Source organism: Syzygium oleosum, unplaced genomic scaffold, assembly GCF_021117445.2.
Source record: "Syzygium oleosum isolate NSW1041296 unplaced genomic scaffold, Sole_v2.1 Sole_v2.07, whole genome shotgun sequence".
NCBI classification, from domain to species: Eukaryota; Viridiplantae; Streptophyta; class Magnoliopsida; order Myrtales; family Myrtaceae; genus Syzygium; species Syzygium oleosum.
The window spans coordinates 4,964,094-4,977,751 of NW_026607491.1; the positions used below are offsets into that span (position 1 = coordinate 4,964,094).

The 13,658-nt window shown below is 41.9% G+C and overlaps 1 protein-coding gene across 1 annotated transcript; it reads right to left on the minus strand.

The window, feature by feature from the left end:
• Positions 1-1,691: 1,691 nt before the first annotated feature.
• Positions 1,692-3,560, minus strand: LOC115674764 (aquaporin PIP2-7-like). The gene is made up of 4 exons (XM_030597268.2): positions 3,173-3,560; positions 2,605-2,900; positions 2,313-2,453; positions 1,692-2,199 (listed from the first exon to the last, which is right to left on the minus strand). The coding sequence occupies exons 1-4, from the start codon at positions 3,474-3,476 to the stop codon at positions 2,086-2,088; spliced, it is 855 nt and encodes a 284-aa protein (XP_030453128.1). The 5' UTR covers positions 3,477-3,560; the 3' UTR covers positions 1,692-2,085.
• Positions 3,561-13,658: the final 10,098 nt, after the last annotated feature.

A 13,658-nucleotide genomic window follows, 5' to 3' on the forward strand; every position in this document is an offset into this window, starting at 1 on the left:
GATGCCAAAAGATGGTGATTCATGCAGCTCAAAAGTCTTTGTTCAGAAAAATAAGGTGCTAGTGCGTTGATGTGCTTCTTGTCTAGCAGGTGAAAAATTTTCCACCTCGAATTTTCTGATGGCCAGAAAGTTACCCCACACATCCTTTTCTTCCCAGAATTTTCTTGGAAAATGGATTCGAGATAAAGATGACTTTTGATTCACAGCTCATGTGCGTGTGATAAAGATGGGGCATCTTCTTTTTAGGGTTTCTCTCTCTTTCGTGGGGTAGAGCTGTAGGCTGGCTTCTTACTTGTAAGAGCAGCATTTTAGTATTATTTACTGGACCACAAATTCACAAATTAGCATAAAAAAATTAGTTTTATATGAAATTGATACCTCCTTCCAAGGTTGAGTTGGATTTAACCTAAAGTTCATCTATGATCTTGTGTATCTAACATGATGCGTTGTAAGCACATCCAAGTGTGCCCTACTAAAGTAGGGGAAAGGAAAAGTTGGGTGTCCCATTTCCAATTGCTAATGCCAGCAAAGAAGACACCATCCACTTATCTTTAGCTAAAAAGAACTTGGAACGTAAGTTTAGATGCTCGAATTGGAGTTATAGCTATGTAATGAAAAAAAATGCAATTAAATTGAAGAAAAACACAAAAAAATTGTCCAAAAGCAAAAATTCTCCATCCACTAATTAAACTAATCCTGCTTATGCATCACCAGACAACCAAAACCTCACCTAATCAGCTCGCTGGAAAATGACAATTGAAAACACCCTCATGATAAGGACGAGATAAGGTTAACAATTTCTGCTCTTTCACTATTAAAGAAAAGGAGGACCATCCTCCCCTTTCTCTCATTAAAAAAAGGAGGAATCCCCAGTTTTGTGTTGACCTAACTCGTTCCTTTTTCATTTTTTTCTTTCTGGTTGTAATTTTTTTGGTACAATAATTGTCTCCTAATAATACTTTCCCCTTAACCACTGTTTGAATGATGGGAAGAACCGAAGGCATATTCTATCTCATTATTCTCTTAACCACCACCACAAAAAGGCAGGCCCGCTCGGTTTCTTTTAGGACACATCAACCTCCACCACCTGGGATCAAACGAGATTATGATGTTAAATGATGCCATCTCTTGGTTCGAATCTAGGGTTTTGCGTACAGGGATTGAGGATAAGATCGTGCTTGAAAACGAGGCAGCTTTCATTGATGACATAATGACCAATTGACCACAAGGCCACAGCAGAGCTGCTTACAAAGAAGCTTGCTGCTTACAAAGAAGCTTGCTTCTTTCGCTTGGATTGCGCACACAAGTTCCAATGTTTTCTTGGGACAGTTTCTTTGGACCACATGAAGTTTTTCGTGGCAAATGAAGTATTTAATAGAGGCACAAAAGAAGATGACCATAACGTAGGGATGAATTCATCTTTTTTGTGTTCGTTTTATTGGAGATTGGTTTTTCAATTTGATCCACATTATAGCCACCGAAAGAGATGGTTTTTGTTTATGCAAGCAAAAAGGATGGAAATCGTTAAGGGTAAGGATCGTGTTCCTGAGCGTATCGTAGGCACTTACTAAGTATACTTAATAATTAAGATGTTATTCTCAAAATATTAATTATATGTATAGAGGAAGTATAGTTGATGGAAAATCTAGATTAATATGGATAGAATTAACATCAAGCACACCAATTGGGTAAAAGAAGAAAAGATAATAAGGATAATAGAAATTGAACATCATAAGCAGACAGCAACACCCTCTAAGAAAATACATACAAAGCAAAGCTTGAAAAAAAAACCAGAAGATGGGTACTCCCAAACCACACTCTCTTGACTCTTGACTCTTGACTCTTGCCCCCCCACATTGAATTTTTATTTACAGTTCTCTTTCTCCTTGCAGCCCAATGTTGCCAAATCTCAAACCCAGGAAAGGGATAAAGAAACAGCTAGAGTTCATGCAAAGGACCTGAAAGATACAGACTTCATCCTCTTCACTGTTATTCTCTTTTTTCTTTTTCTTTTTCTTTTTGTACTTTTTTCATGGTTTCCCCTTTTCATCATTTTTTGAGAGACCTCAGTACTGGAGCTGATGATTAAGCATTGCTCCTGAAGGATCCAAGGGCTTTGATGGCACCTGCTCTGAGGACGAACTGATAGTAGAATGCGGCGATTGCAGCCCCAACGAAGGGTCCAACCCAGAAGATCCACTGAGAAAACCAAACAGATGAACGTGATTAATAAGATTAGTTGAGATGATTAACGAAATTTAATGACCAAGAATAAAAGTTATGGTGGTGGGTGTAGATGATGTTGAATGTACCTGGTCATCCCAGGCCTTGTCCTTGTCGTACATGACTGCAGCACCGAAACTCCTGGCCGGGTTAATGCCAGTGCCGGTGACGGGGATTGTAGCCAAGTGAACCATGAACACAGCAAACCCAATTGGAAGTGGTGCCAACACCTTCAATTTCACCACCCGACAACAGAGGAAAAAACATCAATTTCGCTCGAATCACACGAAGACACTTTTCCTACATCGTGTTGGCGCAAACATAGAAACGGTGGGGGACACAACCGATGACAGTTCAGAAGAGGGTTAAGAGGGTGCTTACGGGGACATGGGAGTCTCTGGCGTTTCTCTTGGGGTCGGTGGCAGAGAAGACGGTGTAGACCAGGACGAAAGTGCCGATGATCTCCGCACCTAGAGCGGTCCCCTTGCTGTAGCCGAGCTGCACCTCATTGGCGCCGCCGCCGTACCTGGTGTAGTACGGCTTCTGGAAGGCCTTCACTAACCCACAACCGCAGATGGCGCCCAAGCACTGCGCGACCATGTACAACACCGCCCGGATGAGCGACACCTTGCGCGCCAAGAACAGCCCGAATGTCACCGCCGGATTGATGTGCCCTCCTGAGCACAGTCAGCAACATTTACGAGAGATCATTCTCTAAACTCGTTCCAGATCAAATCGTTCAGGGGTCATAATCGAAATCCCTGCCTAAGTCTCATGCATATGTGTACCGTCCTAAATTTTATCATCCAGTATGCAACGTTTTGTCACCAGCATGCTATAGCACCCTCGGGAGTTTGCTAATTATACCGGTTTAATTTGTTTTCTCTGACAAACTGCTAATTTATCCGGTTTCGTTAGGAGTCGGATGATTATTGTCGTCGAAACGTACCCGAGATGCCAGCGGTGCAGTAAACAAGGACGAAGATCATGCCGCCGAAGGCCCAGGCAATACCGAGGATACCGACGCCGTCGCAGTCGGTGCCGTTGTGGGCGGGATCCGTCTGGCTCTTGTACCCGATCACCGTCAGCACCGTGATGTACAGGAAGAGCAGCGTGGCGATGAACTCCGCGATGATGGCCCTGTAGAAGGACCACTTGGTCAGCTCCTCGGCGTCGATGAGCGGCGCCGGGGGCGGGTCGTGGTAGTCCCTGGCGGGCTCGGCCTGCTCCACCACCTCGACGTCCTTCGCCATCGGAATTAAAAAGCTTCTAGTGTCTTTGCGGGAAGATGGGAAATGGTATTGAGCAAGAAGAAAGTTGGGCTTTGCTTAGGCTTGCTGATTAGATAGAGAGAGAGAGAGAGAGAGAGAGAGAGTGGAAGTGAGGGAAAGTGTAGGGCAAAAAAAGGGTATTTATGAGTGAAACGAGAGGAGGATTAGTAAATAAAGAAAGGGTGGATTAAGCTTTGTTTTTGGCCGCCCATATCGTTTGATTTCGATTTTCTTACGTTGGCATTGGTCCCACCTTTGTCCTTTCTTTTTTTTTTTTGGTCGACACCTTTGTCCTTCAACGGCTATCATATGTGCCTCCACTTTTTATTACTTTTGGACATAGCTTTCTCTTCTTCTTTTTTTGTCTCTTGTTTTTTTTCTATTTTTCGATTAATTTAGTTTATGTGAGCACATGGATATAATGTATATTTTGAATTAAAGAGCCAAACCATCTCAATCCACTTATTAATGCTTTGGAAAAACTTCCAAAGCATGATGGCCTTGGGGTCTCAACCACTTCTCCTTTTAAAGAATGCAATGATTTCTAGGGATGATAGTTGGTGAAAAACGAAAGTTATTGTTTCGAGTCTAATTTTGGTCCCATCACTTCAACTGTTTCTTGAATTTGCCCATTATTTTTCCTTTTGCAATTGAATTGATCCTCCAACTTACTCAATTGTCACTCGAGTCCTCCCTTCACCTGCAGTTGTGTAAGTATGCTCATGTAGATAAGCATGCGAAAGTCAACAAATATCTCGACGTCGTATCCTATGAGCAATTCGACGAAGTAACTATCGAGAAATGACGTGATTTGATTGCAAAACCATCAAGTTAGAGAATAAGATCGCAAAAATAAGTCTTGGGACAAGATTTAGAAGACGGTAGTAGTAAGAGGACTTAACGAAAATCCAACGAATTAGAAGGCTGGATTCAAAAGAACAGTTGAAGCACGAATTTTAAAAGATGACATGCGTTAGAGAATCAAAACTATACTAAGGGTGCGCATGACAATCATTTTGTGTCCGGGAACTATTTCTACTCAGAAATGATTCTTTTTTATTCTGTGCCCGGAAATAATTTCTGAGCATTTAAAGGCGTTTGGTAACTGTCCAAAATTTATATTCCTAGGATAGAAAAAAACAGAAATACGTTTGGTAACTACACAAAATTTCTTTTTATTAATAATATTTTAATAATATTTTAAATTGATTAATTTTTTTTTTCTTTCTACCCTTCCTTTCTTTGGCCATGGCCGGTCGCCGGCGTCGGCGACCGGCCACAGGCCAGGGCGTCGCGGCCCTTGCCGCCGCCCTGGTCGCCTGCCTCACCGCCGGCCTCGCCCAGATCAGGCGAGGCTGAGCCTGCGCCGTCGGTCGGGCGAGGCCGACCTCGCCATGATCGACGGCGAGGCTCGGCCTCGCCTAGATCGGGCGAGGCCGACCTAGCCATGATTGACGGCGAGCCGCCTCACCCAGGCGGCGAGGGTGTAGCCCTCGCCCTCGCCTCCGCCGGCGGCCGGCAAGGGCCATGACGCCCTCGTCGGCCCTGGGCTATGGCCGACCGCCGGCGACCGGCCACAGCCCAGGGAAGAACAACACAAAGAAGAAAAGAAAAAAAAGAAAAAGAACTCATTCTCAAAATTATGCCGAGAAACAAAAAGCAACTTTTTTTTACTTCTTGTTTCTCTTCCAAAACTGTTTCTGGACACAAATTTTTGCAAAAATGTGCCTGGGAACAAAAAGTTTACCAAACGCATTTCTGTTCTCAAACTATTTCTAAAAACAAAAGAACAGAAATTTTCACTGTTTGGCACGTTATCAAATGGGCCCTAATTGACCCAAAAATATTTCTCAACGATAAAATGATAACACCCATCTTAAGTTATTACCTTTTAAAAGTACATTTATCACTAGTTGAACATGGCATGTGAACATAGAAATATATTATAGAAATCAAGTTAACCGAATTGCTTTGAGTCAATTGATAAGATTAGGAAGTAATTTTCCTTAATAGTAGGGCGAATGATAAGGGAAATTATATAGAATAAAATAAAAACACATTGATCGGCACATGTAACCAAATGACTGTATCAACATGAGGGGTTTGTCGACAATATTAATATCCTGGACATAATGTTAGAGGTTTGCCCTAAGAATCAATCAAGGTTGATACTCTAATATTAGTTGTGGATTAGGTTGTGTCGGAAAACCGATCTTCACTATACTTAGGTAGTCATAATGTGTTGCTAGAGACCGCTTATGACTTGTGGGCCAAAAGAGTTTTGGGCACACTGCTAATGTTTAGTGAACCTACAGGGTCGCACACAATAGCGAACGGACTTAATATTGTCTATGCGCCTTGATCTACTTAAGAAGTAGATTTTAATTTATTCTCCTATTTAAATTATCTATGCGGTCGTACGCGTTATGAGATAACGATTAAACGTACGATTGAAGGTGAACAGTTTGGCGGGCCCAAATAGCCCGGCCCACTTCTTTTAATTCCGCTAGATAATGAGGCTATATAAATAGATAGAGAATCGTTCTCTGTCTAGGGTTTTTCGACAGAGTATCGAAAAGCAAAATGCGTTCAAGAAAAAGGAACTTTAAGATCTTTCGCTAGCACGTAGATCGTTGGAGAATTCCGTTCGTGTGTGTGGATACCGGTAGAGGCGCAACACTTGGGGCGCTCATCCAGACACAATCAGTTGCTGATTTCTCTTTGATCTGCAAAAGGTACGTATCGAAATTCCTTTTCGATTTCAATATACGCATGGATCCTGTCTAGGGTTCTATATTCCGCTGCGTTGTTACTGTTAATGAACCCTACAGTGGTATCAAAGCTACTTGTGATATATTGAAGTTGAATTGGAAACCCTAATTGTTGATACATATGATGTATGCCTGAAGTGAGTCTAAATTAGGGTTAGATGAATTTGAAATACGAATTGATATGATCAATTGAGAAGGAACGAAGCAGGGATGGGTCGATCCTGTTCCGCTCGCGTCGAGGCAGAGACGGCATCGCGCCTGGGTTGTTGCCCGAGGCGGAGACCGCGAGCGAAGACGGCGGGCGGAAACGGCGTCGTGCCTGGGCTATTGCCCAAGGCGGGGACGCGCGGGCGGAGACGGCGGGCGGAGATGGCGGCGCGTCTGGGTCTGTTGCCCGAGGCGGAGACGGCAGCGCGCCTAGTCTTCCGGCGCGTCGAGGACTCGAGGCGTTCGGCCAGTTGCATACGGTGAGGGCGCGGGAGGCGGCAGCAACGGATAGTCTCCTGAGAACACAGAATTGAGAATTCTGTCTAGTTTTCGGGGCTCTCCTCAGAAAACAGAATTGCGAATGCTGTCTAGCTTTCGGGCGCCGCCCCGAGCCCCCCGCGAGGAAACGCGCCCTTCGAACCCCGCGAGGCGGCGCCTTCCCCCCAGCGCGAGACCACCAAGCGTACCTTGCCATTGACCCCGCGAGGCGCGCCCTCGACCCCTGAGCGGGGGCGCAGCCTTGACCACCCGCATGGAATTGGTCGTTCCCGTATGATTGATGTACCTCTATTATTATAAGTGATGTTTCGTTTATGTTTATAACATGCATGCATTCATCACTAAATAAACATTAAAAGTCCCTAATAAAATTAAGTAATAATATGATGCCTTTCCAATCATACACCTATTAAGACTCGAATCGTCAAAAGATGGGCCTGCCAAAGCAGGATGTCTTTAACTATTTGAGTAAAATAGGATGGATAATGGTTATCCATATGTTAAGATTGGTTTACTTAACGAGGCTATCAAAACCGTTTTGGGCCTTGAGGCATAGTGTTTGGGGATAAGATATGAGATGTCAACCCCAATAACCAAGAGTTGTATTCGATACAATTGACAAATAGTTGTCTACCTAAATAACTTAGTCTTGAGCGATAAGCCAAAGTTTACTCGAGTCTTGGTAAAATATGGATCTTGGTCCACTATACTTTTTGGGACACATGTTATAAAAGTATAGTGGGAGTTTATTATTTATAATGTTAATGAACAATTCACTTTGCATATTTGTTGTAGATAATGGCAAATAGCTCTGCATCACACTTTTCACTGCGATCTGTCCTTGAGAATGACAAATTGAATGGTTCGAATTTTTTGGACTGGTATAGAAGCTTGAGAATTGTTCTCAAGCAAGAGAAAAAGGATTATGTCCTGGAGAAACCACTCCCTCAGAAGGCACCTCCTTCCAATGCTCCCCATGCTGAAAGGAATACTTATCAGAAGCATAAAGATGATGCATTGGATGCATCATGTCTAATGTTAGCTACCATGAACTCAGACCTTCAGAAGCAGTTTGAGAACGTGGATGCCTATGATATGATCATGAACCTGAAAAATTTGTTTCAGGAGCAGGCACGCACTGAAAGATACCAAACGGTAAAGACCTTAATTGAGTGCAAGCTAGCAAGTGGGAGCTCAGTTAGCCCACATGTCATAAAGATGATAGGTTATATTGAAAACCTGGAGCGACTGGGCTCTCCCATTAGCCAAGAGTTGGCTACTGACATTATTCTTCAATCATTGCCTCAAGATTATGACACGTTTGTTATGAACTATAACATGCATAATCCGAACAAGTCTTTGACCGAACCGCATGGGATGCTCAAAGCTGCTGAGCGAGAATATCAAGAAGGACCCTACCCCTAATGTTCTCATGGTTCAAAAGGGGAAAGGCTTTAAGAAGCCAGGTAAGGTCAAGGGTAAGGGCAAGGGCACTAAGCCCAAACCCAAATCCAAGACCAAACCGGGTCCGACTGCTGATGCTGTATGCTTCCATTGTGGGGAGAATGGACATTGGAAGAGGAATTGCAAGAAATATTTGGAGGATCTGAAGAAAAAGGGAAGTGAGACTTCCGATTCAGGTATTTATGTTATAGAAGTAAATGTTACTACTAGTTCTACTTCATGGGTATTGGATACCGGTTGTGGTACTCACATTTGTATGAATGTGCAGGGACTAAAACGAAGTAGAACACTTACAAAAGGTGAAGTGGAGCTACGTGTTGGGAATGGAGCAAGAGTTGCTGCATTAGCCGTAGGAACATATGATGTAGCTTTACCTTCTGGCATGTTTTTAGAACTGAATAATTGCTACTATGTACCTGCTATACGCAGGAATATTATTTCTGTTTCTTGTTTGGACAAGGAAGGTTTCTGTTTTGATATAAAGAACAATAGTTGTTCGTTTTATCTTAATGGATTATTTTATGTTAGCGCCCATATTGTGGATGGGATATATGTTCTAACTCTTGATGTGCCAATCTATAATATAAATACAAAAAGGTTTAAATCTAATGATTTGAATCCAACCTACCTATGGCATTGTCGATTAGGCCACATAAACGAGAAACGAATTCACAAGCTTCATAGCGATGGACTATTAAATTCATTTGATTTTGAATCATTTGATACATGTGAATCTTGTTTAGTTGGAAAAATGACAAAAGCTCCTTTTACTAATCAAAGTGAGAGGACAAAAGAATTATTGGCCCTTATACATACTGATGTGTGTGGATCACTAAGTTCTACAGCCAGAGGAGGTTATCAGTACTTCATTACATTTACTGATGATTTCAGTAGATATGGATATATTTACTTGATGAAACATAAATCCGACTCCTTTGAAAAGTTCAAGGAATTTCAGAATGAAGTACAAAATCAACTTGGCAAGAATATCAAGGCTCTTCGATCTGATCGAGGAGGAGAATATTTAAGCCAAGAGTTCAATGACCATCTCAAAGAGCGTGGAATTGTTTCACAGCTCACTCCCCCTGGAACACCACAGTGGAATGGTGTCTCTGAGAGGAGAAATCGAACTTTGTTAGACATGGTTCGATCAATGATGAGTCATTCAGATCTTCCATTATCTTTCTGGGGATATGCACTCGAGACAACTGCGTTTACACTAAATAGAAGTCCATCAAAAGCTGTAGAGAAGACACCATATGAGATGTGGACAGGAAAAGTTCCTAGTGTGTCTTTTCTAAAGATTTGGGGTTGTGAAGCCTATGTAAAACGTTTACTTTCTGATAAGCTTGGACCCAAATCTGATAAATGCTTCTTTGTCGGATATCCTAAAGAAACGAAAGGATATTACTTTTACAATCCATCAGAGAACAAAGTGTTTGTTGCTCGAAATGGTGTCTTTTTAGAGAAAGAGTTTCTTACTAAAGGAACCAGTGGGAGTAAGGTAAACCTCGAAGAAGTTATTGTGCCACAAGAGGGTGTTCCAGTTCATGAGGAACCTCAATTAGATCTACAAAGAGTTGTAGAGTCTACTCCAGTGGCACCTATAGTTCGTAGGTCTGAAAGAACACATCGTGAGCCTATGAGATATGGTTTTCACGTGACAGAACATCGTCATCTATTGTTAATAGAAAATGACGAACCTATGACCTATACAGAAGCTATGATGGGCCCAGACTCCGATAAATGGCTTCAAGCCATGAAATCCGAAATGGACTCAATGTATCAAAACAAAGTTTGGACTTTGATTGATCCACCTGAAGGTGTCAAACCTATAGGGTGCAAGTGGGTTTTCAAGAAGAAAACTGATATGGATGGAAATATTCACATCTATAAAGCACGGCTAGTAGCTAAAGGTTTCAAACAAACTCATGGTATTGACTATGATGAGACCTTTTCGCCAGTGGCCATGCTTAAGTCCATTCGGATTATCCTAGCGTTTGCTGCATATCATGATTATGAGATATGGCAAATGGATGTAAAGACAGCTTTCCTTAACGGAAAACTAGAGGAGGATGTGTATATGACACAACCTGAAGGCTTTACATCACCAGATAACACTGGGAAGATATGCAAGCTTCAACGTTCTATTTATGGATTGAAGCAGGCATCACGGAGCTGGAATATTCGTTTCGATGAAACTGTCAAAGAGTTTGGCTTCATCAGAAATAAAGAAGAAGCTTGTGTATACAAGAAGTCTAGTGGGAGTGCAATTGTGTTTCTAGTGTTGTATGTGGATGACATACTACTCATTGGAAACGACATTCCTATGCTTCAGTCAGTTAAGACATCGCTAGGAAAATTTTTCTCCATGAAGGACATGGGAGAAGCAAACTATATCTTGGGGATCAGGATCTATAGAGATAGATCTAAGAGACTTATTGGACTGAGTCAAAGTACATATGTTGACAAAGTCATCAATAGGTTTAATATGCAAGATTCCAAAAAAGGTTTTCTCCCGATGACACATGGCATAAGTCTTAGCAAGACTCGGTGTCCTTCAACACAAGATGAGCGAGACCGCATGAGTAGGATTCCTTATGCATCAGCTGTGGGATCCATCATGTATGCTATGTTATGCACTCGTCCTGACGTTGCTTATGCATTGAGCATGACAAGTATATACCGGTCGGATCCGGGGAACCTCATGGATTCTTTGTCAAGAATATCCTTAAGTACTTGAGAAGAAGTAAGGATTTATTCTTAGTCTATGGAGGTGAGGAACAGATCACCGTAAATGGTTACACCGATGCTAGTTTCCAAACCGACAAAGACGACCTACGATCGATCGGGTTTTGTCTTTTGCGTGAATGGTGGAGCGGTGTCTTGGAAAAGTTCCAAGCGGGAAACTCTTGCGCATTCTACGACAGAAGCTGAGTATATTGCTGCTTCAGAAGCATCAAAGGAAGCTGTTTGGATTCGAAAGTTCATAGAAGAACTGGGAATCAGTCCCACTAGTTCGATTCCAGTGGACCTCTATTGTGACAGCAATGGGGCCATAGCTTTGGGTAAAGAGCCTAGGTCTCACCAGAAGACCAAACACATACTCAGGAAGTATCATCTCATTCGAGAATTCATTGAAAGAGGTGATGTCAAGTTGTGCAAAGTTGCAACGGAGTTGAATACAGCTGATCCGTTGACGAAGGCTCTTCCACAACCTAAGCATGAGCGTCATTGTAACGCTTTAGGCCTTAGACACATTAGTGATTGGTCTTGATGTGAGTGAGAGTATATGTGATATACATTTTCATTGTTCATTAATAAAATATATATTATATTTGATTTCGATTTAATTTGAGTATATAATTGAATGCGAAATCTTTATCCCCTGAATATTGAATATCCTTAATAGATAATCAAATACGTGATTTGATCGTGAAACTCTATTAATAGAGTGGATATTAATGTTCTAAATGTCCCTAGTCAATTGCCATTGTGCATTGGGACGCAAATGGCATTTGAGACTAGTATGTGAGTCAACTGATGACCAAGTTTCACGAGTCATGAATATAGAGATATAAAGTTGATCACATGGAATACATGTTGGAGAACATTGTATTGGACTGACCCGCTATGAGAATACTGTAGGATTGTTATATAATGTCATCAGTATTTCTCATCACAGCTATAGAGTATAGTCCTTTGACCTGAGTCTGCCATGGTTTCCTAGACGTGGATTGGCGTGCTTTAACATTGCCAAACGTCAGCCGTAACAGGTGATTATAAAGGTAATGGCTGGGTATGTCATGAAGCATGCTGAGTGATGTGAGTAGACAAGATGGGATTTGTCCCTCTCATATAACGAGGGTATGATTTCCTGGCCTCCCGTAGAGTTGAGACTGTGAAATGCATGGCCATGCTCAAGTGAGTTGAAGAGTCAACTACTTGTTTTGACAGTCTAACTGCGGTATCGGGAAAATGAGTTTAAGCTATATAAGGATGACACTTGTCCTGCCTTATGCTTAACTCGGAAATCAAGTGACAAAGAGACTTAGTTTATATGATTGGTTCTAGTGCAAGTGGGAGATTGTTAGAGGTCTGCCCTAAGAATCAATCAAGGTTGATACTCTAATATTAGTTGTGGATTAGGTTGTGTCGGAAAACCGATCTTCACTATACTTAGGTTGTCATAATGTGTTGCTAGAGACCGCTTATGACTTGTGGGCCAAAAGAGTTTTGGGCACACTGCTAATGTTTAGTGAACCTATAGGATCGCACACAATAGCGAACGGACTTAATATTGTCTATGCGCCTTGATCTACTTAAGAAGTAGATTTTAATTTATTCTCCTATTTAAATTATCTATGCGGTCGTACACGTTATGAGATAACGATTAAACGTACGATTGAAGGTGGACAGTTTGGCGGGCCCAAATAGCCCGGCCCACTTCTTTTAATTCCGCTAGATAATGAGGCTGTATAAATAGATAGAGAATCGTTCTCTGTCTAGGGTTTTTCGACAGAGTATCGAAAAGCAAAAGGCGTTCAAGAAAAAGGAACTTCAAGATCTTTCGCTAGCACGTAGATCGTTGGAGAATTCCGTTTGTGTGTGTGGATACCGGTAGAGGCGCAACACTTGGGGCGCTCATCCAGACACAATCAGTTGCTGATTTCTCTTTGATCTGCAAAAGGTACGTATCGAAATTCCTTTTCGACTTCAATATACGCATGGATCATGTCTAGGGTTTTATATTCCGCTGCGTTGTTACTGTTAATGAACCCTACACATAATGCCTCGGAGTGTAAACACGTCATATGAGTTTACAACAGAAGGAACACGTTCCTATGTTAGTAACTTGAAGCATCATCAATTATAGGCATCTCACAAACATGCGTCTGATTGTTGATAACTTGATATATCATAGAAGTATATTCTACTCATTCCAAAATAGGTGCTAATTTTGTTCTTTCACCAATTCTTTGGGTCATTTTCAGGTGGCCCCTCAGAACCATGTTTCTGAAAGGATGTCCCCCTACTTTCGAAATTATCAAATGAGATCCCTATCCCAATAAGCTTCCACATACATAGTTTTGCCACAATCTTCATGTACAAGATTGTCACTGCTCATTAATTCACAGAATTGCGAGAGTAAGGTTCCCGGAAGGCCGGAATCATCAACCGGTCGAGACCGCTCTCATCCCCAAACTGTCCATGAGGAATCGGGAAGACTGATTCGCGGGAGGATGAGCGAGATCGCTCTACCATAAACTCATCCTTCTCTCTCGACATTGGGTTGAAGGATAAACTAATTCTGCATGGTGTTCGCAATCATTCTTTTATTGATATAGATACATCAAATCATCTACAGCATCAATCACACAGTGCTCAATCGTCTAGGATATTTCAAATCGTTCAAGTTACTTCTGACGATCAACATGGTTCT

Bases quoted from the DNA above. Each gene is read 5' to 3' on its own strand.
- LOC115674764 (XM_030597268.2), bottom strand. From the start codon at position 3,476: ATGGCGAAGGACGTCGAGGTGGTGGAGCAGGCCGAGCCCGCCAGGGAC. The intron at 2,901-3,172 runs GTACGTTTCGAC...GACTGTGCTCAG, and splicing joins CTGCACCGCTGGCATCTCGG to GAGGGCACATCAATCCGGCG. The intron at 2,454-2,604 runs GTAAGCACCCTC...GTGAAATTGAAG, and splicing joins CCAGAGACTCCCATGTCCCC to GTGTTGGCACCACTTCCAAT.